Raw genomic sequence first — 27,826 nt, 5'->3', positions numbered from 1 at the left:
GGTAACACTTAAACAACACAATATAACTCCCAAGTAAATCAAACTTCTGTGAAATCAAACTGTCCACTTAGGAAGCAACACTGATTGACAACGGGGACCCTTGTCGGGTCAATCAGTGTTGCTTCCTAAGTGGACAGTTTGATTTCACAGAAGTTTGATTTACTTGGGAGTTATATTGTGTTGTGTAAGTGTTCCCTTTATTTTTTGAGCAGTATACTTTATATTCTCAGCTAAGCACCTTTTACCTCTTACCTGTCTGTCTCAAGAAGTCAGATGAAAAGTCAGCTGGAGAGATTCAGGGATCCTTGAATGCTCTGGTATGTTTTGACTGGCTCATAAGTCCTGAAGGGCTGTATGGGATTATGTAGCACCTCAGGAACCTCCGCAGGGAAACATCCTGCCTTGTTTTGACACCTATCAGTCCTCAACAATTATAGACCTGTTGCCCTGGCATCCCACATCATCAACGTTGTATCCTGTTGGCCCTAAGAGTAAGAACATATCAGGACCAGCTGCAATTGTTGTGGAGCTGAAGATCCCATCTTCACCTTCTTCAACAAACCTAGTGTCTTTCATTGATTTATTCGGTGGGTTTAACACAATTCAACCTGGTTTGCTTTATCAGAAACTCCACACGACAGGTGAATGCCACCTAGATCAGCGGTTACCTGACTAGTTTATTATACTGAAGGTTTGTGTTTTGAACCAGATGGTCAGCAGCACAGGGAACTGTACTCTCACCATTGTTTATCACTCTGCACTCCTCAGACATCCAGTGCAAGACAGAATCATATTGTCTGACAAAATACTCGGATGACTCTGCAGCTACAGAAAAAAAAGGCAAACATTTCCATCATGGAAAAAAAAATTGGCTTTGGGTGAACATTGAACACCTCTGAGTTCACCTGGACAACAGGCTGGACTAAAGACAAAACAGGGAACCTGTGTACCAGAAGGGACAGGGCAAACTGTGCTTTTTGAGGAAGCTCAGGTTCCTCAAAATGTTGCAGATATTCTATAAGACTGTTGTTGAGAGTACTACCTCTTCTGCTGTTATCTGTCGAGGTAGCGGCATCGAAGCGTAAAAAAGCTGAACAAATTGATAAAGAATGCTGGCTCTGTTCTTGGGACTGCTTCGGAGAGGATTTTGCAAAATAGATTTTTCATTAAAGAAAGAATATAATGACACTTATGTGCATTGCCTTCACAAGATGACATTACAATAAGAGAGTTTTCTCTCTTATTGCAAATCAGAATCCTTCAGATCTGTGGTAAGACAGATCAGTGCAGGATAGTCTTCCTCCCCACGGTCATATCTGCAATAACTATGAAGAACTTTAATTTCCCTATGGAATTGATGAAGTATTTCTGAACACATCTGAATTTAAATTGAATTCCTATAAAAGTGTCTTATTTTAGGAGGCTTAGCAACCTTTCATTTTTGACTATATTCTTTGTTTAGGGGATTTTTCCCTGTGTTTTCGGTTTTGCAATATATCATGATCCTGAGATTGGCAGTGATGGTAAATAAGTAACCTGCTTTTCTTCTTCCAAATGAAACGATTGTCTTATAACAACAATCGCAAGGGAGTGCCCTGGGTTAACGCCAGCAGCAGGTATTCTCGCGAGATCAAAACTATCCTACCACATTCTAGTGCAAGATGGAGAAGTGGATGTAACACGCATTTCGAGGTAAGCAGAAAGTCTAATTCCATATAAGCAGTGCCGACATGAATTTCTGCTATCTCTAGTCACACCTGTTCCCCACTCTGTAGCAGCCATTGTTTATTAATCACCCGTCAATGAATCACACAGCAGAAACTAGCCTGTGCTAAAGAGTGGAGAATGCATCCTTTGCTATGTATACCGCCATGATCTGACGGATAGAGCATTGTGCGCAGCCCTTGGTGCTAGCCTGTTAGCTTCCCGGAGCTCTCAAACATACCCGCCGCTCGCACCAACACAGAAGTTTTCTGTGTATAGGTATGTGGGCAGGCTCTGAAAGTCAAAGCCCAGTCGTAGATTATTTGGCATTAATTGTCGTTGGTAATTGCAGTGTAATTGTTAAACGCTAAAATGTTTATCTAGCCCGGAACTTGACTTTTCGCTGTTTGCTAACGTTAGCCTTCGAGGCTGAATGAAGCCGGAGGAACGTCGCGTAACTAGCTATTAACTCTGCTAACATTAGCGCCTACAGCAGTTTAAACTGCGTAGGTAGCAACCCGAAAACTGTGTTATGTAGTTTAATTTTAGTAAAACTATCCAAAGAAACTTTGAACCGTTTCTATACTACTAATACTCAATATGTTCCTTGAACTTTCTTGTTTTTCTTTCGTGTAGTATTTATTTGTCCGAGTTTGTGTATGACGTCAGTTGCTAATAACCAATGGTGCAAGGTGTATATCGCCTTCACACTAAAAAGTTGATCTCAAGTATCTCTGATTCGGTGTAGGTTTATACTTGAGATCTGATGGATCAAGTGGCAGTAACAAAGTTGGAACAGCAAGACCTATTGTAAACTGTATTCATAAATCTCAGATTAGTTACACCTGTTCACCTGCCTTGTCGCATCAGTCAATGACGTGACAGTGGTTCATGTCTCGAGGCATGTGACTGTAACAGGAGGAAATCGGTTAAAATATCGTTTGTAGTGATTCTGAATGTGTCCCGCATGTGTTGGTGTTTGGTAAGCGAGGCTGTGCAATATATTTATGCATAGAAGAGGTCATTCTTATTTTGTTTCTGCATAAAATAAGAATAACCAGATTTCTGGTCGGTTTGGGTTCACCTGAAAAAGAAACTGAAAACTCATGTTGCAAATTCATGCCAAAATGAAACTCCCCTACCTCAAAATGTCAAATGTTGAAGCAAATCAGAGACACCCGCTGGCCCTCGAGGCCTGCTAGCCAAGAATGGGTGATGTAACATGTCTGAATTTCTGTTGGAAGATTGCAGTTTGGCATCAGGACATGACTCCATCCTGCCGGTTTGGTAGTTTACAACGGTGTTGTTTTTAAACATGTCAAATTCCTCTTTTGACTGATGTTCCCTTGATCTAACTGGTCTTACCTTATCGTAAAACCTCACTTGAGCTGCTAAAAGCAGACTACACGGATCCACAGTAATTGCAAGATGTTGCTGAGTAAATATTTCCCAAAAATCTGAGGAATGTTTCCAGCACCTTGTTGAATCTGTACCAGAAAGAATTGTGGCAGCTCAAATTAGAAGGGAGCCTTAAAGTAGCAATGCAAGTTGCCTTTAAATTCTGCTAAGACATATTTCAGTTACTCACCGTTGAAGTGACATAAGAACTTGAAAACCTATTGTATAGTTTTTCAACTATACAATAGTATAGTTGAAAAACTATACTAATTTTTATATTCTTCCATAAAATTCACAGGATAAACTTTAATTTAGGTTGGCCAAAATACTCTAAATGCTGGGCACCTCATTTCTGTTTATGCATCAGTGGGAAATCTGTTATCTAATTTAAATACGTCATTTTATTTACAGACCGTGTAAAGGAAATCAAAAACAAACTGAAGAATGGTGATGCTGATGAACCAAAGCATTTTCTGGTATGTACCTTGAGCATCTTTTGCGCTCGTTTCCAATGCATTCACGGTTTTCAGTCGATGCCCCACAAACATAAACCCATGTTGGCTTTTTTACCTCCTCTTATGCTTAATATTAACTAACTGCAGCCCATAAAGGAAAATAGAGATGTATATCTAAGAGTTACAAGATTTATTTCAATTCATTTGAGGAAAAGTGCAGCCAACATCTCTGCAGTCCCCACACATCCTGGACACAGTTTGTACAGTGAGCTATTTGCAGTAACAGCTGCCTACCTGATAAAAAAATCTGTCACTCTTAACAGTCAATGTTCCCAGATGAATGTAATGCACGTTTGCACTAATGGAACCTTTTTTCCCACTTTTGACAAACACTCTGTATATACACATTTACAAAAACCAAAAAGTTAATTCCTACATTATTTATTTTTAAAATGTCTTAAGTTAGAGCAAAGTGACGCTAAGGTGAGATTCCTTATTTGTTTGTATAAACTTTGCAAGTTGAGCTGATTCTGATTTATCTGTAAAGCACCAATTTCAACACCTGTTGCTTAAAACACTACAGAAAAAAATCTAAGCAGTCGTAGAGATGAAATGCAAGTTGTTTTTTTATTGAGAAATATCTGAATTATGTCATAGTATTTGTTTAGTTCTTGATATTTGAAATTGGAATATGATATTTTATGAATTAAATGATTCAAATGTTTTTGTAAACTCCCAGAAAGCTACTGTCTTTCTGGGAGTTTACACAAGACTAACATAAAAAGAAACCATAGAAGTAGGAAAAGATATATTATGCAGACAAAAATGCCAAATAATGTCTTTTAGATTCAGCGTCATTTTTTGCTAGTTGAGCTACATTTTGCAAATTGTATTTTTTAAAAATAAAAAAAGAGGAATGCAAACCCGCGTCCTCTTTGGTGTTTGGATTCTCACAGTTTTATTACTTTGTGTAAAAAATATAGTTTCCATGATATTGACATAGTTTTAATACCCTTTGAACACAACTATATACTGCCTTCTTTCAAAGAAGAGAGCAACAATTATTCCCACTGGACTTTCAGCATGGGAAATATGTGGCAGTCTTATTTCAGTCAGCTGACCCAGTAGTGTGCAGCGACAGGGCGTGTGGGGAAGGGGATGTGATACTTTGTCATAAAGCTGGAGAAAAGTGGTCACATTGGCATCTTTTCTGCCATAAAACAGTGATGAAAAATGTTAGCTTTTTTTAAAAAAAAAACCTTGGAATACATTCATAATGTTTACTAACCCATGCTTCCTCAAATTTAATCAGCCACTCTGGCTATATTTTATTATTATATTTTACATTGTAATATCATTGTAGGTTACGTTTAATTGAACTTCAAAATAGTTTGTATATTTGTCTCTTAATTTGTTGAAAAATTAAACATAACCATGGTGACTCTTTTAATAAGTGTTGAAAATGATCAATGCTGATAAATTCCTGTTCCAAATGCTTCCACCTCCTTGAATTATTCATGGACGCAGAAATAAAAGTAGCTTTGTTACTCTGTGAGTTCACGGTAGGTGTTTTATCTCCAACAGCTGGATGGGTGATTATGCTATTTGCTATGCCGACCACACAAAAAATCAACTTTCTGTTTGCTGTTGTGGGTTGGAAGTTTCAGATAACAAGAACATATTCAGAATATAATCTGTTGCTGATGTGCTGAATTCCTGTTGACTGCAAAAAATGTGCTTACTGTTAAAGTTGACAAAACGTCATTTGATTTGCCTGAAGATTAGAGAAATTTATGAAAATAACCATATAATTTTACTTTATGTTTTCACTAACTACATGTAAAAGATGTAGTATAGTTAAGCCTGCTTAAGGTTCAGATTAATAATTTCAAACGTAATTTCAGAATTAACTTGGATTTCTTTTTAAAAAGAACAGACAAGAGCAAAACGTCGTTGTTTCACAGCGGTGTGCTGTGTCATTGTATGTATTCTAGAGTAGGGGTTTTCAAAGTCTGAGAAAGCTAGCTCCCTCTGAAAGCAAATTGTTATTGCTATTATTTCTGTAAACTGTTAGCTGTTGCTTTATTTGATGTGCCAGTCATGCGTGTTTCACTGATGCTGTGGGGTTTACCTGCTTTAGCGATGTGTAACACCACATGAAATGATGATTTGGTTTCCTTGACATTTACAGTGCTAAAATTACAAACCACTTTCTGCTATGACAGTTCATTTAGCCTACTCTCAAATTCCCTGGGCTTGGCAGGCAATACTCTGGCACTGGAGCATCTTCCAAACTTTAAATAATCATGGTTATGCTTACTTATTTTTTTCATTTTGCTTCGCCCAGACAGTCTCTCCTTAAGTCTAAGTTCTTATTTTGCTTTTTGAGATTCGCTTTGAGCATGCGCTATGGCTCTATACTTAATGTTGATGCAGTATTCAAAATAAGGATTTATATAAAGGTCAGTACAGGTGGGCCTGCTCTACAATAGCACCTTGCGAATTGTCCAGTTTGAATGTGATGCCAAAGGGACACGGATGGTGAAATTGGCTCACCATAGAGCAACACACCAATTGGTTTTTAAGATTTTACTAAAAATCTATCCGTTTAGTTACTGGGATAGGCTTGGTGAAGGTGGTTAAATGTTTGCAGTTGCTTTTTCTGGTTTCTTCCTCATGGCACGCCCCACACTTCAAAAAACCCCGTTTTAGAGTAAAGAATATGATTTTTTGGCTGAATAAAGAAAATAAAAGAAATTAATTAACTGACATTTATGATAACTAAAAATGCTGAACATTTTTCAAAGATTGTTGAAGTGGGATTAAGCTGTTTAGGTGATTTTTTTGGGGGGGTCACTTCACAAGTTACTCATGAATTATTAGGATGTGCTTTTTAAAAATCAAAATCTTCTTTTGACATATAACTCACATGTCTAACATCTAATTTATGTATATGTATTTGGCTTGCTCTTAAAACCCCCCACTTGTTTCCTACTCAAGTTTGGCACTTATATTTGTCACTGGTAAAGTAATTGTGGATTAATTATTGACAACAGTTTAACGGGGTTTTCATCAGTGCTGACTCACATCAGTCACAAATGCCTCCAATTATGAATGAATTATTTGTGTGTAGAAACATGAGGATGTCCTCCAGTTTCATTGACTTGCTGTTAATTTATAGAATATGTTTTGTGTATACAAAACATATTCTATGTGGTGGTTCTGATTGGGTTGTTGCTCAGCTGTTTTCATCAGCAGTGTATTAAGAGATGCGTCTTCTGAGAGCATAGAGACATGATGTTCTCGGTTGTGTAGCTCATTGGGACAAATGAAAATGTCACTGCTTTTACGTTTTCTTTATTCCTCTTGTTTGGTCGTTTGTTGGGTGCACTCTGCATGATGTGTTACTGAGATGCATTCTGAAGATCGTCGCTGGTCCATATTAATATGCACTGAAAAAACACAGCGGCGGCTACACACTCCCAGCAGTGGTACCGTTATTCACTTTTTGCACACTACCCGGTCATGACAGTGCCAATAGCTAAAGGCTTTGAACTATGGAAACAGGCGCGTATAGAGTAACATACTGGACTTTTTATTAGCCTTGGTTGTCGGCCGTCAGTTTGCTCGATCGTAAATTAGAATCAAAGCCGCAGTGTCACGTTAGACCAGTCCGACAATGATTCAGCGACTTATTTTGCGTTTCGGCTCGGTGTCCAACCAACGGTGGCTAGCCTGCTAGCTAGCGCGTGCCGCGACTGTGTTTCTGTGAAAATTTGGATAAACTGATTCCTAACGGAGAGACTTCAAGCTTTTCGGGTATTTTACATACAACCACGACACTGTCGCTGTTCCCAAAGGGGTGCTTGTTGGTTATTTCCCTGTTGAAGCGGGGACAGCATACAAGTGTGTACTGTAGGGTCTTTTGCGGCCTGCTGATCCCCGAGCTGTATTTGTGAATAGTCCGGGTTAGGAGCGGTTGGTGAATCTGAGAGCTCCTGTTTGACAGCTCTGGCACAATTTGTAAAAACTGGTCGATTTCTGTTTGGATACATTTCGCGAGTTGGCTATTTATTACAAATGGATCTTGTTTTGTGGTTTGTTTGACTTTTACGAGTAATAAGTTAGTATTTACACGGGAGAACGTTTAATAGTTTACCGGTAGCTTGCTGTTAGCTTGTAAGTGGTTAACATATCCGTAGGAACGTTATCGATCGAGGTAGTCGCTAAATTGTTCTCTCAGATATGTGTTGTTCTCTTTGGGTTGTCGCTGGGTAACCAACTAATCAAATCTGTTTCGATTAATTTTCAAAATTATACAAATCAAAAGTGACAAGTTAACATTGAGCGAAGAACGGCATGCTATGGTGAGGTTAGCTTGTTTAGCAAGGAGGCTATAACTTTGATCAGTGTAATGTCGGAGAGTTAATGATGGTCAAGCTCGCTGTGAAGTTAGTGTTACGTTTAAGTGATGTCTCACTTGAGTCTTTTTAACGTATTAACAGTTTTGGTTTGATAGATGGGGCCTATTTTAATTTAATTAACTTTGTGTCGCATGATGCTTTCAAGCTAACTGCTAATGTCCTGCCCTGGTCTGCTTTGTGATGATCAGACATCTCAATAAACAGAGGAAATGTGCAGCTATAACCACATATTGATCAGATCTCACGAAGAGTCTTTTAATAGTAATTGCATGGTTAAAACACCTTCCTGTGATGTTTCACTCTGCTTTATACAATTGTTTAAGTATTGAGGTAGCAGTCTGTTGGTAGGCTACATTATGTACCTTGTTTGTAAATGGGTGCTTTTAAATAATATAAACCATGTCTGCAGAATTGTATGAACCACTGCATCTGTGTTGTTTTCTGATGCGAGGGACTGTGTTGCTGATTGCAGGTAACCTGACTGGAAGATGCTCTGAATTGGGTATTGCCAAATAATTTTCTGTAAGTATGTTAACTCTTTACTCCAACAGTTTAGTTGAACTCTTATCTAGGAATCCTTTATACTTTTGTTTTAGATGTGTGGATTTTAATATTTGTTTTATTTATAAATTTTCTAAACATATTTTGTTTCTTGTGTGTGTTCTGATGTACTTTCATAATTCCTTAAAGGAGCAGCAGACAGAAATTCTCTACAATGAAGGTTGACAGAAGCAAATTAAAGAAAACGCCTACGGAAGCTGTGAGTGTGCTTAAAATTAACAGAGGGGTTTTTAAAGTGCAGCATTATGAATTTGTACCTTGAACATGGTTCAAACTTTTAAGTGCCCAATTGATTTCAAGTTGACCTTTTCAGTCTAATTTTGGTTTCTAACTTATATATTGGAAACTGTGAACATTTACTATAAATTACATTTTTCTTTTCAGTTCTTCCATGGCAATATCCTGAGATCTCATAAAAACATAATTAATAATTAATCCAGAGGCTTTCTTGACTATTTAAAATTTTTTACTTGGTATAAAACATCACTATGTAATTAATAACAGCTTAAGTCATGATTTCTTTACAGCAATAATTTTTCTTGTTTGAAATTAAATTGGCTATTGAGTCAAATATATTAGCTATTTTTTTAAAAGATTCAGTTCTGTTTCTCAGAGCTATTTCTGTGATAAAGCAAGAATTTAATGCATCTAATTTACAGCAGGTTTAGCTCAGTCTGTTTATCTGCTTTTAAAGAAGTGTTTTATGCGCAGAATTGTAAAATGCCAAAGTATCCAGAGGTCTTTTTTTTCTATTCTAAGTTGACTTTGCTGTTTCTGCCGATTTTGAATCAACAGCCAGCTGACTGCAGGATCCTTATAGAGAAGCTAAAGGCATGTCATGATGAGCAGTTATTGGTTGAACTGCAACAAATCAAGACCTGGAACATTGGCAAGGTACTTTCCAACAAAACTGTTAAAATAAATGCATCTTTCCTTAATGTTTTCTGTTACCTATGCCCTTTTGACAGTGAAGTTGTGGTTATTATGCTCATGCAATGTAGTTTTATCTGAAATACAATTTCAGCTGTATCCAACACATTTTTTGATTCTTATGCAGCATTTCTATTCTTGGTTTTTTGTTCTTATTTCAAGAACTGCAATGCTCCTAAAATTTCTAGTTGCTCATTCAGGTTACTTTTACTTAAGTAAAAGTAAGTAAATTTTATTTGACTAATTTTGGTTGATTTGATTTTACTAACCTAAATGTATCATCACCCCCAAACACTGATGAATCCAGTTTGTCCCAGTTTGTCCAGTGTAAATATTGCAAGCTTTTGTGATTGTTTTTTTTTTTCATGTTGGGTCTATTTTCTTGGCACACAATGAGCCAACTGATATCGATCATTTCCTCAGGTACTTGGCAAATTCTATTTGGAATTTGCCAGTTAGAAACAGAAGTTTCAAAATGGCAATTAGGAAAATGTGAGGGTTGTGAGTACTTCACTTTTTTTTTTTCTTCTGTTTTGGTCGACAGTGTGAGCTCTACCATTGGGTGGATCTGCTGGATCGCTTTGATGGCATTCTGTGCGATGCAGGCCAGACAGTGGAGAATATGTCATGGCTGCTCGTATGTGACCGTCCAGACAATGGACAGCTCAAAGCCTTGCTTTTGGCAGTGCTCAACTTCACAGCTCTGCTCATCGAGTACAGCTTCTCTAGACATCTCTACAGTTCCATAGAGGTGGGCTCATACACTTTGGACCATTATGTGTTTTCTTTCTTCTTCTTCTTCTTTCCATCTCAGAAGAAAGAGTGACACCATGTGCTAACTACCTCCCTCTGTTATCTCTGCTCTCTTGCAGCACTTAACCACCTTGTTAGCATCATGCGACATGCAAGTGGTCCTGTCTGTGCTGAACCTACTGTACGTGTTTAGCAAACGCTCCAACTATATCACAAGACTTGGATCTGATAAAAGAACACCTCTCCTGGCTCGCCTACAACACCTGGCTGAGGTTTACGCAATGATGCTCCATTTCTCATCACCATCAGTCAAGCTGTCATTTTTTGGGGGGAACCGAAACTTACATTATCTTTTTTCCTACAGAGCTGGGGAGGGAAGGAAAATGGTTTTGGCCTGGCTGAATGCTGCAGGGATCTCACTATGACGGTATAAATGCTTATACAGTGATGCTCAGTTACTAACTATTTAGATAATGACTGTTAGTATGATTACTAGCAGTGTTTGTGTATAGTAATCATGTACTTCTATTTGTATGTTTATGGACAGAAGTATCCTCCAAGTGCCACCACACTGCACTTTGAGTTTTACGCTGAACCCGGCCCAGAGGTCAAAGTGGATAGAAAGGTAAAAGGTCAAGCAGTCATATTTAATTAAACTAGCGGATATTCGACTAATATTACCTTAGGTTTTATGTAATTGTTCTGAATTTTTACTTTTTTCAGCAGACAAGTAGTAACACACTACACTATATTCACATCGAGCAGCTTGACAAGGTACTGTTATAATGGAATTGATACGGTTTATAAAGACAACGAGACTTCGCTTTTACATTTGGTATATTGTGCTTGCTAGATTTCAGAAAGTCCGTCTGAAATCATGGAGTCGCTGACCGTGATGTACAACATCCCTAAAGACAAGCAGACACTTCTGTTCACACACATTCGTCTGGCCCATGGTTTCTCAAATCACAAAAAGAGGTTGCAGGCCGTGCAGGCCCGACTACATGCCATTTCTATACTGGGTGAGTAGAAGCATCATTTCTGGGGGAAAAGGCATATTTTTCTGCAGTTATTCCATTCTTAATTTTTCTATTTGCTTTCAGTGTATTCAAATGCGCTTCAAGAGTCAGCCAACAGTATTTTATATAACGGCTTGATAGAGGAGCTGGTGGACGTCTTACAGATTACAGACAAACAGCTTGTGGTAAGAAAGTAGTTGCCTTTTCTGCTTAATGACTGCCAGCTTTCTTTTGCACAGAAAGGGTTACCAAAATTGCTTTCAGATAATTTGATGTTCCTTGGTGTAGTTTTTTCCCCCCTTATATTTCTGTCTTTTATGCATTATTGGATTTTGTTTCAGGATATCAAGGCAGCATCTCTGCGCACTTTAACATCAATAGTCCATCTGGAGAGGACACCCAAGCTTTCAAACATCATCGACTGCACGGGCACAGCGTCCTATCATGGCTTCTTGCCTGTGTTGGTGCGCAACTGTATACAAGCAATGATTGGTGAGGATTTTTTAAATCTGGAATTTTAAAATGTTTTCTTAAGAGATACTTTTACATTCTGCTTTTATGTTTTGCAGTTTTAATAAAGCTACTTTTATCCCTGTGTTTATATCTGAGTGAAACGTCTCCCAATTTGGTGTGGGTGTGTGCTGCATCACCAGATGGGGGGCAGCAGCAACAAACTCACTAAATCCACAATATTCCATGTTTGAATTCAATTACAATTATATTACTCAATTGTGTGGCTGAGTAATTTATCTTTATTTTATCTGTTTTCTGTATTGCCTTTAAATTTTTCACAGCTCTTTTCTGCTATAGAAATTATTTACTCAATTGTTTGTTTAAAAATTATTTCTTTAGTTTCATCAATTTGCTGAAAGGTTGATCTGAAAAAGAAATGAATTGTGCTCTGTGACTTTGTCTCTGGTCTATATACTAAGTTAAATGAAATGACTCGTGTGGACATTTGGCTCTGACGTGTTGAAATTTTCTTTTCCAAGATCCTTCCATGGAACCGTACCCGCATCAGTTTGCCACAGCGCTCTTCTCATTCCTCTACCACCTGGCTAGCTATGATGCTGGAGGCGAAGCCCTCGTTTCCTGTGGCATGATGGAAGCCCTTCTGAAGGTACATTCACATCATAAGGGATATTCATGAATTAAAGTTTTCACTTTGAGCAAATTGATTACTAATTTTCACTTATGTCTCAGGTGATCAAGTTCTTGGGCGATGAGCAGGACCAAATCACCTTTGTGACACGAGCAGTACGAGTTGTGGACCTCATCACCAATCTTGACATGGCTGCCTTTCAGTCCCACAGCGGCCTTTCCATCTTCATTTGCAGGCTAGAGGTGAGTTATACAAATTGAGTTTCTCTTTAGTTCTGATCCAGCTGCACTTCCATGCTGTCATTACTCACCAAGTTACTGTCTCCGTGTAGCACGAGGTGGACTTGTCGCGGAAAGAGTGCCCTTTTGTCATCAAGCCAAAGATCCAGAGGCCTAGTGCAACTGTGGAGTCTGAGGACATGGACACAGACATGGAGCGTAAGTTGGAACTCATGGACTTACCAAACTTTATATACATCTTTGTACTAAAACCTGAACTCAGAATTATATAAACAAACACCACAAGAGGGTTAAAAAGAGAAAAGTGAGACTGTTCATCTGATAGAGAGGAGAGGTTAGTTAGAATCTGTTGCTGAAGAAAATAGGATGGAATCCACAAATGTATCCAACCTTCAGGTCAATGGGGAAACATGACTCAATCCTGATGTTTACTCATATCTTTAGTTTTAGTCATCCACATTTATTATCAGCCGCATCCATTGATGTGCCCTGTGTGAATAATCTTTTGTTTTTGGTATGTTGGAACTATTTTCTTGGGACACAACAAGGAAATTAAAACCTGTCATTCATCTGTTCAACAATTGCCTGTCCATATGTTTTTGTTAAGTCATCATCTTAAAACTCCTCCTAGTTTGATCTCGTTTGTTACAAAATAATTATTGTTCAAGACTGCATCCATAACAACAAATAATTGGTCTTTTCTGCTGTACTGAACTCTCAATTGACTGTGAATTATGAAAGATATAGGAATCTATATCTTTCATATCTGCAGTAATCATGAGATGTGAATATATCTTATGCTTACTGAGGTTTCACTTTGCTACAAAGTGAAACCTCAGTAGTTTTTGACATATGCTCTACAGCTGGATAGTTTTTAGTGTAAAGGGAAACGCCCAATTATTAGTGCAACGATTGTTTTATTTTGTAAATCTGTATAGATGCTTGTAAGCATAAATAGTTTTTCATTTATTTTTTTTAGTATTATGAAATTAAAAACACTCGCTGATTTTTTTTTTTTCTCTTTTTCTTTGATATGACATGATTAATTCACAATAGTGTCAGAAGTTGCCATGGAGAGCAGCCCTGGACCATCAACATCTTCTGGCTCCAGACCGGAAGTTGATCACCGAGCACAGAGCAGTTCTTCTAACACGCCTCGCACAGGTAAATGACACACTCATAAAAATGCAAAATAAAAAAAAAAAAAACACAGCTATGACTACTGTTTCACTACAATGATGATATTCCTGTAGGCATGCAGTGTATCCCGCAGAGAGCAGCTCTGTTGAAGTCGATGCTAAATTTCCTGAAGAAAGCCATCCAGGATCCTGCCTTCTCTGATGGCATTCGTCATGGTAGGTTGTTGACAAGATCTTTCTCATCACTTATAATAGGTTGCTTTATTTGTTTGTTTTTTTTCTAAAAGATTTTCCTAAAAGTCTGCACATTTCAACCTTCATGTCTGCTGTTAATCGCATTTTTTTCTATGGGTTTAGTAATGGACGGGTCCCTGCCTACCTCACTTAAACACATCATCAGTAATGCGGAATACTACGGCCCCTCATTGTTCCTCCTGGGTATGTACACAGTAACCCTTCAATTGTGTAAGCTTACTTGAATTTAGGTGCATTTTATATTTAGATGTTTTAGCATCTAAATATATTGTCACTCATTTCAGTACGTTTTTTTTTTTACTGTCCTGGATTATAATTTTCTTTTTTCGCTTCCACCTTGTGCCCTTAGCGACAGAGGTGGTGACGGTTTTTGTGTTCCAGGAGCCATCCCTGCTCTCCTCCCTGCAGGATAATGGTCTCACTGACGTCATGCTGCATGCCCTTCTTATCAAAGATGTGAGTTTCCAACACTTGTGTTCTAGGACCTTTTCCCTGATGGATTCTGATATATTTTTATCCAGCTGTCAGTATTACTGTTCTGGCTGAACTGCTTTATTTGCTGTAGATATCAATAAAAACTAGATTTGGTGGAAACGGTGACCACTTTTTTATGGATTATGAACATAATAACAAAGAGAATAATTAAAATTTGCTTATGTAAAAATAAAACGCTAAAGGTAAATGTATCATTCTGTTTACTCAGGTTCCTGCTACCCGTGAGGTGCTGGGTTCTCTCCCTAATGTGTTCAGCGCTCTCTGCCTGAATGCCAGAGGTCTGCACTCTTTTGTTCAGTGCCAGCCTTTTGAGCGCCTCTTCAAAGTGCTTTTGTCCCCGGACTACCTGCCTGCCATGCGGCGGCGACGTAGCTCTGACCCTTTGGGTGAGTTTCCTGACTGTGCCGTTTGCCAAATGCTCTCTTTCGGAAGATATTTGAATACATAATATTCTACCTTTTTTTTTTTTTTTGCTTTAGGTGACACTGCATCTAATTTGGGTAGTGCTGTGGATGAGCTCATGAGGCACCAGCCCACTTTAAAAACAGATGCAACCACTGCCATCATAAAGGTAGATATGCTTTTTAAAAAAAATCTAAAATCACTTCTTAAGTGTGACCAAATAAAATTCTGCAACGGTATTGAAGCTGAATTACCTCTGCAGTTGCTGGAGGAGATCTGCAACTTGGGTCGAGCCCCAGAGTACATCTGTCAGAAACCATCTATCCAAAAAGCAGATGGCACCGTGGCAGTGCCACCTGCGCGCTCCAGTCACGCTGCCGAAGAAGCTTCAAGCGAAGATGAAGAGGAAGAAGAGGCCCTTCACACATTCAGCCAACAGCAGGGGGAGCCAGAGAGCAACAGACAGTCAGTGCCACTTGAACTGTATGACTCTGAGTTCATAACACAATAGAACAAAATGACTCTTTAAAGATGTTTTTGTCCATTTATTTTACTGAATACTACAGGGCTGAAATTTCAATGATGGGACTTTGTTTTTGCAGGGTTGTAGGGACAGAGGAACGGATACCAATTCCTCTGATGGACTATATTCTTAATGTGGTGAGTATTTCTCTGACTGTTATGTAGTTTATTCTTGCTAGAAGATTTAAGCAATAGTTAGAATATGTTAAACTGGACATATAACAATGTTTACAAGTATTTCTTCTAATTGTTCATCATTTCGACTGAATAAAAATGTCCAATAGACAATTTTGAAAGTTATCGTCACAAATGTCAAAGGCATTTTCATTTGAAACATGTTAATTTGCCTTTGTAGTTGCATCACTTTACTAAGCATTTTTGATTTTTTAAATTATTATTTTAAAAAAAATTTTTTTTAGATGAAGTTTGTGGAATCCATACTGAGCAACAACACCACAGATGACCATTGTCAAGAGTTTGTCAATCAGAAGGGATTGCTGCCTTTGGTCTCTATTTTGGGCCTCCCCAACTTGCCCATCGATTTCCCCACCTCTGCAGCCTGCCAAGCTGTGGCTGGAGTCTGCAAGTCCATATTGGTGAGCTAGCAAACAGATTGTGATGCGTTTTTTCCCCCCGCAGATGTGTCTTTTAGGGTGAAGAACCATAAATTTCTCCTCTCTTCCTTACCCCTAGACTCTCTCACATGAGCCCAAAGTCCTCCAGGAGGGCCTGTGCCAACTGGACAGTATTTTAACATCTCTGGAGCCACTTCATCGTCCAATAGAGATGCCCGGTGGGTCGGTGCTTCTCAGAGAGCTGGCCAACGCAGGCCATGTTACCGATGCCACACTGTCGGCGCGTGCGACACCCCTCCTGCACGCCCTAACTGCAGCCCATGCGTACATCCTAATGTTTGTCCACACATGCCGAGTCGGACAGGTACTTTTTGATTGGATATCGTTTGGGGTGAAAGGTGGATTTCTGGAATGTTGGATTTGAGTGCGAGTGTTTTTGTTCTCTCACAGAGTGAAATCAGAGCAATCTCTGTAAACCAGTGGGGCTCCCAGCTGGGGTTAAGTGTCTTGAACAAGCTGAGCCAGCTCTACTGCTCTTTGGTTTGGGAAAGTACCGTGCTGCTGTCCCTTTGCACTCCGAACAGGTTAGTGCTACATTCTTTAATCTTTCTGTTTTACTCTTACACCTGGCTGTGTTTGTATCCTCAATTATTGTGTGTCTGCCCCAACAGTCTGCCCCCGGGATGTGAATTCGGCCAGGCGGACATGCAGAAACTGGTACCCAAAGAGGAGAAGCCATCTGGCACTTCAGCAACAGCAATGTCTGGATCCAGGAGAACTGGTAATGTCACCTTTAACTTGGTTTTTAAAGCCTGTCATCTATCTGAATGCTCCTATAAACCTCAGTGTGTTTTATTCCATTTCAGCAGAAACCGACACTGTGTCTGTGGATTCAGCGGCTGGTGGTCTACTGGAAGGCATGTGTCTAGATGGGGACGCCTTGGCTCCTATGGAGACTGACGAACCTTCTGCATCAGATCCCAAGTCGAAGTCCAAACTTACCCCAGCCATGGCCACTCGCATCAAACAAATCAAACCTTTGCTGTCTGGTAGGTCAACTGTTAAAACCCAAATAAGATTCATAAAGCGTTTTTTTTTTTTTTTTTGTAATGCTGCTATAATCGTCTAACTCCTTGTTCTTGCAGCATCATCCAGGTTAGGCAGGGCTCTGGCTGAACTCTTCGGCCTTTTGGTAAAACTGTGCGTAGGCTCCCCGGTGCGTCAGCGCCGCTCCCACCACGCCACCAGCACAGGCACCACTCCTACGCCTGCTGCTCGGGCGACAGCCTCTGCCCTCACCAAACTTCTCACCAAAGGTCTGAGCTGGCAGCCCCCTCCGTACACACCCACGCCACGGTTCAGGTAAGAAGAAACTACTGCCGCTGTTTCCAGTATTACTTTGCACCTTAGAGATGCAGAGATTGTAACTCTGTTTGTCTCGGCAGGCTGACCTTCTTCATCTGCTCAGTGGGTTTCACATCTCCTATGCTGTTTGATGAAAGGAAATATCCCTACCATCTCATGCTGCAAAAATTCTTTTGCTCTGGAGGACATGATGCTTTATTTGAGTAAGTTCTGCCAGATGTTGTGACATGTTTAGATCAATATTGCCTTTATTTGGATGATAATATAACATGCTGTCTGTTGTGGCATTTTTTGTATAGTCACAAAAACAAAAACTGATCTAAATTTCCAAAGTGGTAATTCTAAGAATATTGTATGTTTTTTCTTATTTTTTTGTAATTAAATCTCCTCAATGCAGGACATTTAACTGGGCCCTGTCAATGGGTGGGAAAGTACCTGTGGCTGAGGGGTTGGAACATACAGATCTCCCAGATGGGACGGGGGAGTTCCTGGACGCCTGGTTAATGCTGGTGGAGAAAATGGTTAATCCAAGTACCGTGCTGGACTCGCCTCACTCCTTGCCTGCTAAAATGCCAGGGATCACTCCCACCATGCCCCAGTTCAGTGCGCTGCGCTTCCTAATAGTCACCCAAAAGGTCAGTATATGAGTAGGACTGACATTTTGAGTTTTTTTAGTTGATATTTAGTGGCATCAATAATTTAATACATGATTCATTCCTCAAAATAATGAGTCAAATCAGGAACTGCTAGGTTTTTTTTTATCTTGCCTTACAGAAAGCCATATTATTGAGCAGATAAAATGTTTTTTTTTCTTCTTTTACTCCTTTTACTTTTTTCACCTAATGGACAGTAAGAAAAACACAGCCAGCTTTTCAATTCTAATTTTAGATATCGATTTCCCTTTTTTGTAATAGGACCCTTAAATCTGAACTTGCAGAGGGAGGACTTTTTTATTTTTCTTAGTTTAAATTTTAGAACAAAAGACTGAAAATACTGGGTGCAGAACAGTTTACTCTAATATTAACATGTTTTAAGGGCAGTTAAGTTTTATTTAGTTCTCAGGCCCAAACAGGAGAAAATCTAGAGAGCTGGAATTGACTTTCTTATTCTTTAAGTAGCTTGTTGTCCTTTAATACCAGGAATTAAGTCTTTTCTTTTTTTGTTTTTTTTCTCCCCTCAGGCTGCATTCAGCTGCATCCGCAGTCTGTGGAACAGGAAGCCACTAAAGGTGTACGGAGGCAGGATGGCTGAATCTATGCTGGCCATCCTCTGCCACATACTGAGAGGAGAGCCTGTTATCCAGGAGCGTCTGGCCAAGGAGAGAGAGGGCACGACTCGCCCAGATGAAGAAGGAACGTCCACTAGTTCTTTGGCGCCCAGCGGACCCCCGGGAGGATCATCGACCAGTGCCGAAACCTCAGCAGCAACTGGAACTCCCTCTGGAGCTCCAGCTGTAGGATCAGCTGACGATTCTACCATTTCCACTCCTCGACATGAGCCTCAAGTCAATCAGGCTCAACTTACACAGGTACTGTTTTTGCATTTTGACTGAAGCTTTGTGCCATTTCTTATTTAGTTTTTGCTGGATATAAGTCAACCAAATACTAGTGACATATTTTTGATTCAGTCAGGAGAGTTTGTAGCAGATTGATGAATTCAGACTTTTTCTTCCTTAAAGTTCATGTGCAGAGTTTACAAATAGTCTCACTTCAAAAATAAGCTATAATAACTAAATTTTTCTTCATATGTCCACTGCTTTTTAAAAAAAACATTTGACACGCTTCATTTATTTTTCTTCATATTATTAGATTTTTATTGCTTATGACTTTATTCTCCACTTCAGCACAGAAATAAATACGGTTGTGTTGGGTTTTAGCTCATGGACATGGGGTTTTCAAGAGAGCATGCCATGGAGGCCCTACTAAACACCAGCACTATGGAACAGGCCACTGAGTATCTGCTGACCCATCCTCCTCCCCTTCTCGGCGGAGCAGTAAGGGTAAGACATCACATGCAGACACATAGAAATGTATTTCTCCTTAATTAGATGATCTGACGTGGCTTTATTTAATCAGGACTTGACTATGTCTGAGGAGGACCAGATGATGAGGGCCATCGCTATGTCGCTTGGGCAAGAGGTCAGCATGGAGCAGCGTTCTGACTCTCCTGAGGTTTGTCAGATTTTTTTTTTCTTCCGAGAGGATCCAAAATTATTGGTATGGTCTCAAACATTTTTTTTGAACGAGTGGCGCTTGTTTCAGGAAGCAGCAAGGAGGCGTGAGGAGGAGGACAGGCGAGCGAGGGAGCGTGCAGAGGAAGAGGAGGCGCGTTGCTTGGAGCGCTTCATGGAAGCAGAGCCTCTGGACCCACAGGAGCTGCACTCCTTCACAGACTCCATGCTTCCTGGCTGCTTCCATCTTCTGGATGAGCTCCCTGACACAGTTTACCGACTCTGTGACCTCCTGATGACGGCCATCAAGAGGAGCGGACCAGAGTACAGAGACCTCATCCTGGGCCAGGTTGTCGACCAGGTCAGTTGGTCAGCAGCAATTAAAATGACAGAATGCTGTGCAGTAAATAGAACAATCTGTTCTCTCCATTTTCAGCATAAATGCATTCAGGGAAAACATGATCCATCATGAACTTAAAGCATACTTTATATTATGGTTCAAAAATCTTGATATATTGAGTTCTGATCTTGATAAAACAAGTGTGTATGTCAGTACTGATCTGACTGTGTAAATGTAGGTGTGGGAGGCTGCAGACGTGCTGATCAAGGCCGCTGAGCCGCTGACTACCAGCGACACAAAGACCGTGTCTGAGTGGACCCGACAGATGGCAACACTCCCCCAGGCCTCGAAGCTGGCAACACGAATCCTGCTGCTCACGTTGCTCTTTGAGGTGCCAGAATTGAAGGTTTTAGCCATCAAATGTTATCAAGGGTCACTATTTAATTTAGTTATTAATTTGTTTCTGGCTAATGTATTTCTCTATCTTCTTTTTTTTCAGGAACTAAAACTCCTGGGTGCCAGAGTGGTGGAAAAAAGCGGCATTCTTGAGTTGCTGATTAAGCTCCTCGAGGTTGTGCAGCCCTGCCTGCAAGCAGCTAAAGAGCACAAAGACATCCAGACACCCAAGTGATTTTTTTAAAAATTGATCTTCACAAAAACGCTAGACTAGATTTTATTGAAACCTTTAGCATGTTTAAAAACCCTTTCATAATTGCTAAAATATTTTTTCAGATGGATCACACCAGTGTTGCTGCTTATTGACTTTTATGAGAAGATGGCAGTCTCTTCAAAACGAAGGGAACAAATGAACAAGGTAGAAAACCAAGCTTTAGACTCCAGTGAATAAATGTTGGACTTGTACTTAATTTATTTTATTTTTTAAAAAAATGCTTTGATCTGTTGTGGCCTGCACAATCAAGGATTTCTCAATTGCCTTTACCAAATTAGTGTGAACAAAGAACAAAAACTTTGTGTGTCAGTATTAATTAAGATTCATGTCTGTGTTTCGTCCTCCTGAAGCACGATGGTTGATTTTCTTTCTGCTTTTTCAGTATCTGCAGCCCAATGGAAATAACTGGCGGTGGTTTGATGATCGCTCAGGGCGTTGGTGCAGTTACAGCGCCTCCAACAACAGCACCATTGACTCTGCATGGAGGGCTGGGGAGAGCAGTGTCCGCTTCACAGCTGGGCGACGGAGATACACTGTGCAGTTTAACACTATGGTGCAGGTGCGTGCATTTGTACTACTATTTGTATAGCGTTCGGTTGATCGGCGCCTTTTATCTGACCGAAAGCACTCTTTATTGGGCAGGTAAATGAAGAGACTGGCAACAGAAGGCCGGTAATGCTGACTGTCCAGAAAGTGCCTCGCATAACCAAGCCTTCCAAGGCTGGTAATGTTACGGACTCCGACAGAGAGGAGGGAGACAAAGCCAAAGTGGAAGAAAGCCAAACCAATGTGGACTCGGGAGCAGCTGTGGAGATGAGCGCTCCTAAAGACGACTCCGGCCAGCTGAAAGAGATGACCTCTTCTCTGGAGTCCGACTACGCTCAGGGATCTGACATCGTCGTGAAGGGCCTGTCCGACGACATGACCACTGTTCTTATCCGGGCGTGTGTGAGCATGATCAGCGTTCCCGTTGACCCCGACACCCTTCACGCCACTTTGCGTCTCTGTTTGCGCCTTACTCGTAACCACCACTATGCAATGATGTTCGCCGAGCTGAAGAGCACGCGGATGATTCTGGGGCTGACCCAGAGTTCTGGCTTCAACGGCTTCACGCCGCTGGTGACTCTGCTGTTCAGGCACATCATAGAAGACCCGGCCACTCTGCGGCACACCATGGAGAAGGTCGGTTTTTCTCATCTGTGCAATTCTTATTGAAAATGAGAATACTGTCAGAAATTGACAATTGTTTTATGCCAAAAACCCCCCAAAAAAAACACCTTTCACAGAATATTTCTAATCTTTTAGGTGGTGAGGTCGGCTGTGACCAGCGGCGCAGGTAGCACCACCTCAGGTGTGGTATCCGGCAGTCTCGGTTCCAGAGAAATCAATTACATCCTCCGGGTCCTTGGGCCTGCCGCCTGTCGCAACCCGGAATGCTTTATTGAAACAGCCAGCAACTGCATCCGCATTGCACTTCCTGCACCCCGCGGAGCTGGGACCAGTAAGTCAGCAGACAGCCATCCATTGAGTGAACAGATCTTAAAGTTTATATAGAAGGAAAATACTTATGAGCTGAATTCACTTAGCGCTCCACGTTTTACATATGGTGAATATTAATCTTTACTGCACATTTAAATGCATTTCTTCTTTGCACAGCATCTGATGACGAATTTGAGAATCTTCGAATTAAGGGACCGAACGCTGTGCAACTAGTGAAGACCACTCCGCTGAAGCTGTCTCCTTTGCCCCCCATCCCTGACACCATCAAAGAGGTCATCTATGACATGCTCAACGCCCTGGCTGCCTACCATGCTCCAGAAGAACGTAAGACGTTTCCCTGACAGCCGTTGGTTTGGAGAGTCTGATATGCATTGGAGGCGAATTATGCTCAGCTATTTGTGAACGCTTTTATGAAGCAGCTCATCTGTGTGCGTGTGTGTGCGTTACAGCCGAGCGGCCAGAGGAACGAGCTGCAGCTGCACCGAGCACTCAAGACCTCTGCCAGATGTTGCAAGATGTTGGTGATGATGTTTACCAGCAGTACCGCCTCACCCGGCAGGGGAGCGACTTTGACTCTCAGTCGGCTTTTCATATCAACGTGGGGCTCATTGAAAAACCTGTATGGGTTTGGACATTACTATTGACTTTTGTCATTAAAAGCTCTTCATCTTTTTCTTTCAGGCGCAAGTCTTTGCTGCCGACGGCGGTCCGGCTGAGTCGTCCCAGTCTGGCACCCCACAAGGTGAAGGTAACTGTGATAAGCACACAGAGTTGAAATGCTTAACATGGCAGCAGGGAGCATCTGAATAAATCTTTAAAAAGCTCAGACCTGTATTTATGTAGGAAAATAAAATGTATCGCATTGTTTTGTCTTTAATCAGTCTGCCATCAATTTTATCTTTTTTTGTGAGAGTTTGTTGTTGAGATTTTGTGTTTTTAAATATTTTTGTTACATTTTATCTCTTATCTAATAAATCTCTCTGTAACTTCCTCAGCCTCCACACCAGAAGAGATGCGGGAGGAAAAGAAGGAACAGGAAGGTGAGAAGGGTGCCAGCTCTGACGAGAGCAAAGCTGCTAAAGTGAAGGCAAGCAAGCCTCTTATGCCTACTTCCACCATCTTGAGGCTGCTAGCTGAACTGGTCCGCTCCTATGTGGGCATCGCCACTCTAATCGCCTCCTATTCCTATACCGCTGGACAATCTGAGCTCATAAAGGAGGCGAGTAACTACGGAAGATTTCATCAACTTTTTAAGAAGTTTTTGCTGCTGACTTATTTTCTTGCCCCATGTTTACTTGGTTTCATAACCTAACAGGATTGCAGTGTTCTAGCCTTTGTGCTCGACCACTTGCTGCCTCACACACAGAATTCGGAGGACAAGGACACTCCTGCATTGGCACGTCTCTTTCTGGCCAGCTTGGCAGCGGCCGGCACGGGCACAGATGCCCAGGTCGCTCTGGTGAATGAAGTAAAAGCTGCTCTTAGTCGAGCCCTAGCAATGACGGAAGGTGCTGAAAAACATGCCAGGTAAATGAGTTTGATGTAGTTTATACACAATGAGTACAACGTTATAGTCGTTGATCAGTTATGCGTTTGATCTTTTCAATCTTGTTAATGTCCTGACTTGTTTCCTCAGGCTTCAGGCAGTGATGTGCATTATCAGCACCATCATGGAGTCCTGTCCCTCCACATCAACTTTCTACAGTACAGCAGCTGCCAAGACTCAACACAATGGCATGAACAATATCATCAGGCTCTTTCTTAAGAAAGGACTGGTCAATGACTTGGCACGTGTGCCTCACAGTCTGGATTTGTCCAGGTAAACCGTTAACCTACATTGTTTTATTAGAGTTCAAATGGAATGAAAGTTAATTGCATAAATTCAACTGTTAGATTTGAATTCTTAGTTACTAATTAAATTTTTCTTTCGTCATCCTTAGTCCCAACATGGCCAATACAGTGAATGCAGCACTGAAGCCTCTGGAGACTCTGTCGCGCATTGTTAACCAACCCAGCAGCCTTTTTGGAGGCAAAGGCGGCTCCAGCAAGAGCAAGACAGAGCATGAAACGGTGGGCACCGCCAGGGACAGCAACAGCAACACACAGGATCAAGGTACCTACTGGAAACCGATGAGGTTCTTTCCAACTCCACTGATCACCACGCACTTCCTTGATGTTCATACGTAAAATCTGATTCAGGAGAGTCGGGAGAAACGGAGCCAGTGGACGGCAGCCACAGGGTTCAGGGGGCAGACACTGACCTCATGGACGGAGAAGCAGAAGGAGACACGGTGGTCATCGCTGGACAGCCAGAGGTTCTCAGCACACAAGCTATGCAGGTAAAATATGATTGGATCTCATGTAAATATTTTGAGAATTTCATCTAAAAATGTTTTAAATTAACACTACTTCAGAAATGTTGTGACAATTTCTTTTGCCCCGTGACGTAATCGTGTTTTTCTTCTTGTAGGTTGAAAATGAGTTGGTGGACCTTATTGATGAGTTATTGGAGAGAGATGTTGGTACTGCAAATAGTACAATTATAGGTAAATCAATCAAAATACACTAAGTGTGATTGTGATGTTTAATGTAGCTTAATACTGTGATAATGTAGAGTATCCCAATACCTCCGTTACTGACACAGGACAAAATAAACTGCTTAGACATGGTGACTTTTTTAAAATTAATTTTTTTATTATTATTGGTAATGCTTTTGTTGCCCCATGGCTATAACTCCTATTGTCTTTAATGCCAAATAGTTGGACGTAGCGGTGGGGATGAATCACAGGAGGATGTGTTGATGGATGAAGTCCCATCCAACATTAGCCAGGCGTCCACTCTTCAGGCTAACCGTGAAGGTATGTTAAGGACACATCAGTCAGCTGATTGTCATGTTTCATATTTCATTTACATTTGTCAACATGGGAAGCTAAATACACAGTACAAAAACATTTTCTAGTTCATTTACATTAAAAAGGCATTCCATTTGATCTTTTCTGATCAACGACGACAATGATCAGAAAGATTAACACCCTGCTTACTGTGGCTGCTTTTATTGATACAGGAACTTTGTGTGTAACTTCCTCACTAGACTCGATGAACATTCTTGAACCAGAGGATGAAGAGCATACACAGGAGGAGGACTCGAGTGGCAGCAATGATGACGAAGACAGTCAGGATGAGGAAGAAGAGGAGGAGGAAGAGGAGGAGGAGGACCAGGTTTGGATGCATGCAGGAAAGTTTGTTTAAGGATCTAATGATGATTGTTGCACATGCTCATTAATGCTGCTGTCTCTTTAAGGATGACGAAGAAGGAGATGAGGATGATGACGATGAAGGGTCAGAGATGGAGCTGGATGAAGATTTCCCTGACATCAACGCCGCACCACACATCCGCTTTGAACGCTTCGACAGGGACGATGACCTCATCATAGAGTTTGACAACATGTTTTCCAATAACGGTGGGTAGAAATGATTACTTATTAAAATTGTCAATTTATTTTATTTTATTTTTTTATTTATCCCTTAATGTCCAAATAATGTTTTCAATCATCAAAACAAAATATTGAATTGTTTTTTTTTTTTTTTTCCCCCTCAAAATTTTAAGAGATTTTGCCAGTGCTTTGACCTAATGCTCGCCATGTCTTCTGCTCCTCCTCCAGCTGACATCCCTTCCTCCCCAGGAAACATCCCCAGCTCCCACCCTCTGATGGTGCGCCACGCTGATCACAGCTCCCTCACTCTAGGCGTGGCCGGCTCTAGCAGCCGCCTGGCGCAGGGCATGGGTCGCAGCCAGCGAACGCTTCGTCAGCTCACTGCCAACAGCGGACACACCATCCACGTCCACTACCCACATAACCGCCAACCCAATCCTCCACTCATTTTGCAGAGGTGAAACGACGATGCTTCTGTGAAGGCTTGCTTCAGCTCATTTTGTTTTGGTAGTAATTTGAATATTTTATTCTCTCTTGTTCTGTTTCAGACTGTTGGGCCCCAGTGCAGCAGCAGACATTCTGCAGCTGTCCAGCTCTCTGCCTCTGCAGTCCCGAGGCCGTGCCCGTCTTTTGGTTGGAAACGAGGACGTCCACATAATTGCTCGTTCCGATGATGAATTGCTGGATGATTTCTTCCATGAGCAAAGCAGCACTGGGGGACAAGCAGGTAAACATTACAATGAAGTCAAACCTAAAATCACTTTTTGACTGCGGGAACCTTTTCCAGGAACAAGGCAGTTTTCCCACAATTTACCTGGGTGCAAAGTTGGAGCAAAAAAAGGCTCGACTAGCTAGCTAAGCATTTAATTTGGATATTTTATTTTCCCCAACAGCATTATGATTTAGTCATCTCAGTTCAACTCGTCTACACCTTGTATTTTCTGTTAATTTTGGAAAAATTGTTGTCATATCAATCAGTGAAGAGAGAGTCATGCTGGAAGATTTAAAACTGTTTGTCCTGAAGCACAAAGAAAAACAACCACCTGTCGACCATTATGGTTTCAGATTAGAAAATGAGCCACAGTTCTGTCAAGTGTGAAGGGAGTTTATGCTCTTTTCTTTACTCGTCTTTTAGGCTTCAATTACTAAATATCTGTGAACGTTGTAAACTTTCCTGACTTTGAATTTTTTTCAGTTCCTAAGTGTGGATGCTCATTTCAAAAGTTAGATGGTTCTCTGAAACATAAGTCAAAACAAGTCATTTTGAAGTCTATTTTTGTGCATGAAGTGCCAACATGTGTGTTTTATCTCTCTAGGTACTCTCTCAAGTATTCCCACTGCCTTAACCAGATGGACAGACGAGTGCAAAGTGCTCGATGCTGAGAGTATGCATGACTGTGTAGCAGGTAAACCAATTTTAAAAATATTTCAACAACAATAAATTAATAGTTAAACTTAACATTAAGAGCATTGTTTGGCTTAGTTAGTAGACAACTGTGTGTTATGTTCCTTTTAATAAGAATTCAGTGGGACTTGATTAAAATTTTTGAATTAATTGCAAAGTCTGTAATTAATCAAAATTAATAGCATTTTAATTAAAAAAAAAAAGAAACCTGGGCAAAGAGAAGCAGCTTTGTCATCCATTGTTGCTGTTTGCAGATATAGTTGGTGCATCATATTAAATAATAAACGCAATTAATTGCATTAATATTTGTGCAATTAATGAATAAAAGTTTAAAGCCAAAGTGCCGGACTTTGTGTTTACTAAATAAACCAGATGTGAAGACTAGTTCCTGTTCATAAAACAATTCTTCTGCAAGGTCCTAAAATGTCTTGAATTGTTTAAGAATCTTAATTTTACGCTTAAATGCTACCAGATTTTACATACTGGATATGAAATGACATTAAGTTAAATATATACATTTATGATTTGCAGTTTTGAATTTTTTGGGAGGGATCAAAACGTACGGGCTTTCTTCTACCTGCTATTCATTATGGGAAGGTTTATTTATAAAGAGGTTTGGCTTGAACAAAATTTTTGACTGAAACAATTTATAGTTTGGTATAGTGTTGACCACCTTTAAGCTGCAACCACAACAAAATTGTTTCACTAACTCCTCCTGTCTAGTCCAACTAATTTTTTTTTTGTGTGTGTGCGCACTTTGTGTTCTTAGTGGTGAAAGTGCCGATCCTGCAGCATCTGGAGAGTCTAAGAGATGAGGAACTGGAAGAGCGCAGGGAGAAGAGAAGAAGGCAGCTGGCCGAGGAAGAGGAGTCCAAACAGAATGAGCGGAGGGCGTCTGGGGCAGAGCAAGTCAGGGATCAGAGCCTACAGGTTTGCAGAGAAATGATTGTTGGTGGCTGAAGAATTTGT

At 40.6% G+C, this 27,826-nt stretch overlaps 1 protein-coding gene across 14 annotated transcripts in view; it reads left to right on the top strand.

The window, feature by feature from the left end:
- The first annotated feature begins 1,619 nt into the window (after window positions 1–1,619).
- The window catches only part of huwe1 (HECT, UBA and WWE domain containing E3 ubiquitin protein ligase 1), a 38,379-nt gene continuing 12,172 nt past the window's right edge, over window positions 1,620–27,826 (top strand). For 4 of the 14 annotated variants that reach the window (XM_008413622.2, XM_008413617.2, XM_008413624.2 and 1 more), the window contains exons 1-58: window positions 1,620–1,692; window positions 3,514–3,578; window positions 8,454–8,503; window positions 8,672–8,741; window positions 9,338–9,436; window positions 10,017–10,223; window positions 10,345–10,497; window positions 10,590–10,652; window positions 10,773–10,850; window positions 10,949–10,999; window positions 11,079–11,247; window positions 11,329–11,429; window positions 11,586–11,736; window positions 12,237–12,364; window positions 12,448–12,588; window positions 12,678–12,783; window positions 13,642–13,749; window positions 13,839–13,940; window positions 14,082–14,162; window positions 14,329–14,435; window positions 14,683–14,860; window positions 14,954–15,045; window positions 15,139–15,359; window positions 15,479–15,536; window positions 15,818–15,994; window positions 16,092–16,337; window positions 16,424–16,557; window positions 16,645–16,754; window positions 16,840–17,022; window positions 17,119–17,335; window positions 17,419–17,541; window positions 17,736–17,973; window positions 18,519–18,866; window positions 19,215–19,337; window positions 19,414–19,509; window positions 19,600–19,869; window positions 20,087–20,254; window positions 20,348–20,475; window positions 20,581–20,662; window positions 20,901–21,077; window positions 21,161–21,700; window positions 21,824–22,019; window positions 22,175–22,342; window positions 22,468–22,616; window positions 22,700–22,766; window positions 23,014–23,237; window positions 23,334–23,545; window positions 23,655–23,837; window positions 23,959–24,131; window positions 24,218–24,357; window positions 24,489–24,564; window positions 24,778–24,876; window positions 25,083–25,237; window positions 25,320–25,479; window positions 25,681–25,909; window positions 26,001–26,179; window positions 26,769–26,858; window positions 27,627–27,787. In XM_008413622.2, coding sequence (XP_008411844.1) covers window positions 8,697–8,741; window positions 9,338–9,436; window positions 10,017–10,223; window positions 10,345–10,497; window positions 10,590–10,652; window positions 10,773–10,850; window positions 10,949–10,999; window positions 11,079–11,247; window positions 11,329–11,429; window positions 11,586–11,736; window positions 12,237–12,364; window positions 12,448–12,588; window positions 12,678–12,783; window positions 13,642–13,749; window positions 13,839–13,940; window positions 14,082–14,162; window positions 14,329–14,435; window positions 14,683–14,860; window positions 14,954–15,045; window positions 15,139–15,359; window positions 15,479–15,536; window positions 15,818–15,994; window positions 16,092–16,337; window positions 16,424–16,557; window positions 16,645–16,754; window positions 16,840–17,022; window positions 17,119–17,335; window positions 17,419–17,541; window positions 17,736–17,973; window positions 18,519–18,866; window positions 19,215–19,337; window positions 19,414–19,509; window positions 19,600–19,869; window positions 20,087–20,254; window positions 20,348–20,475; window positions 20,581–20,662; window positions 20,901–21,077; window positions 21,161–21,700; window positions 21,824–22,019; window positions 22,175–22,342; window positions 22,468–22,616; window positions 22,700–22,766; window positions 23,014–23,237; window positions 23,334–23,545; window positions 23,655–23,837; window positions 23,959–24,131; window positions 24,218–24,357; window positions 24,489–24,564; window positions 24,778–24,876; window positions 25,083–25,237; window positions 25,320–25,479; window positions 25,681–25,909; window positions 26,001–26,179; window positions 26,769–26,858; window positions 27,627–27,787 — 8,460 coding nt within the window. In that variant the 5' untranslated portion in view covers window positions 1,620–1,692; window positions 3,514–3,578; window positions 8,454–8,503; window positions 8,672–8,696. Of the gene's footprint in view, window positions 1,693–3,513; window positions 3,579–7,133; window positions 7,377–8,453; window positions 8,504–8,671; window positions 8,742–9,337; window positions 9,437–10,016; window positions 10,224–10,344; window positions 10,498–10,589; window positions 10,653–10,772; window positions 10,851–10,948; window positions 11,000–11,078; window positions 11,248–11,328; window positions 11,430–11,585; window positions 11,737–12,236; window positions 12,365–12,447; window positions 12,589–12,677; window positions 12,784–13,641; window positions 13,750–13,838; window positions 13,941–14,081; window positions 14,163–14,328; window positions 14,436–14,682; window positions 14,861–14,953; window positions 15,046–15,138; window positions 15,360–15,478; window positions 15,537–15,817; window positions 15,995–16,091; window positions 16,338–16,423; window positions 16,558–16,644; window positions 16,755–16,839; window positions 17,023–17,118; window positions 17,336–17,418; window positions 17,542–17,735; window positions 17,974–18,518; window positions 18,867–19,214; window positions 19,338–19,413; window positions 19,510–19,599; window positions 19,870–20,086; window positions 20,255–20,347; window positions 20,476–20,580; window positions 20,663–20,900; window positions 21,078–21,160; window positions 21,701–21,823; window positions 22,020–22,174; window positions 22,343–22,467; window positions 22,617–22,699; window positions 22,767–23,013; window positions 23,238–23,333; window positions 23,546–23,654; window positions 23,838–23,958; window positions 24,132–24,217; window positions 24,358–24,488; window positions 24,565–24,777; window positions 24,877–25,082; window positions 25,238–25,319; window positions 25,480–25,680; window positions 25,910–26,000; window positions 26,180–26,768; window positions 26,859–27,626; window positions 27,788–27,826 lie in introns of those variants that run through there. The other 10 variants (XM_017305784.1, XM_017305783.1, XM_017305785.1 and 7 more) reach the window with 10 other exon arrangements.

The sequence above is a fragment of the Poecilia reticulata genome, linkage group LG7, assembly GCF_000633615.1.
Source record: "Poecilia reticulata strain Guanapo linkage group LG7, Guppy_female_1.0+MT, whole genome shotgun sequence".
Classification (NCBI taxonomy): Eukaryota; Metazoa; Chordata; class Actinopteri; order Cyprinodontiformes; family Poeciliidae; genus Poecilia; species Poecilia reticulata.
Note: the sequence above shows the minus strand (reverse complement) of the source record. Positions and strands in the feature narration are given on the sequence as shown.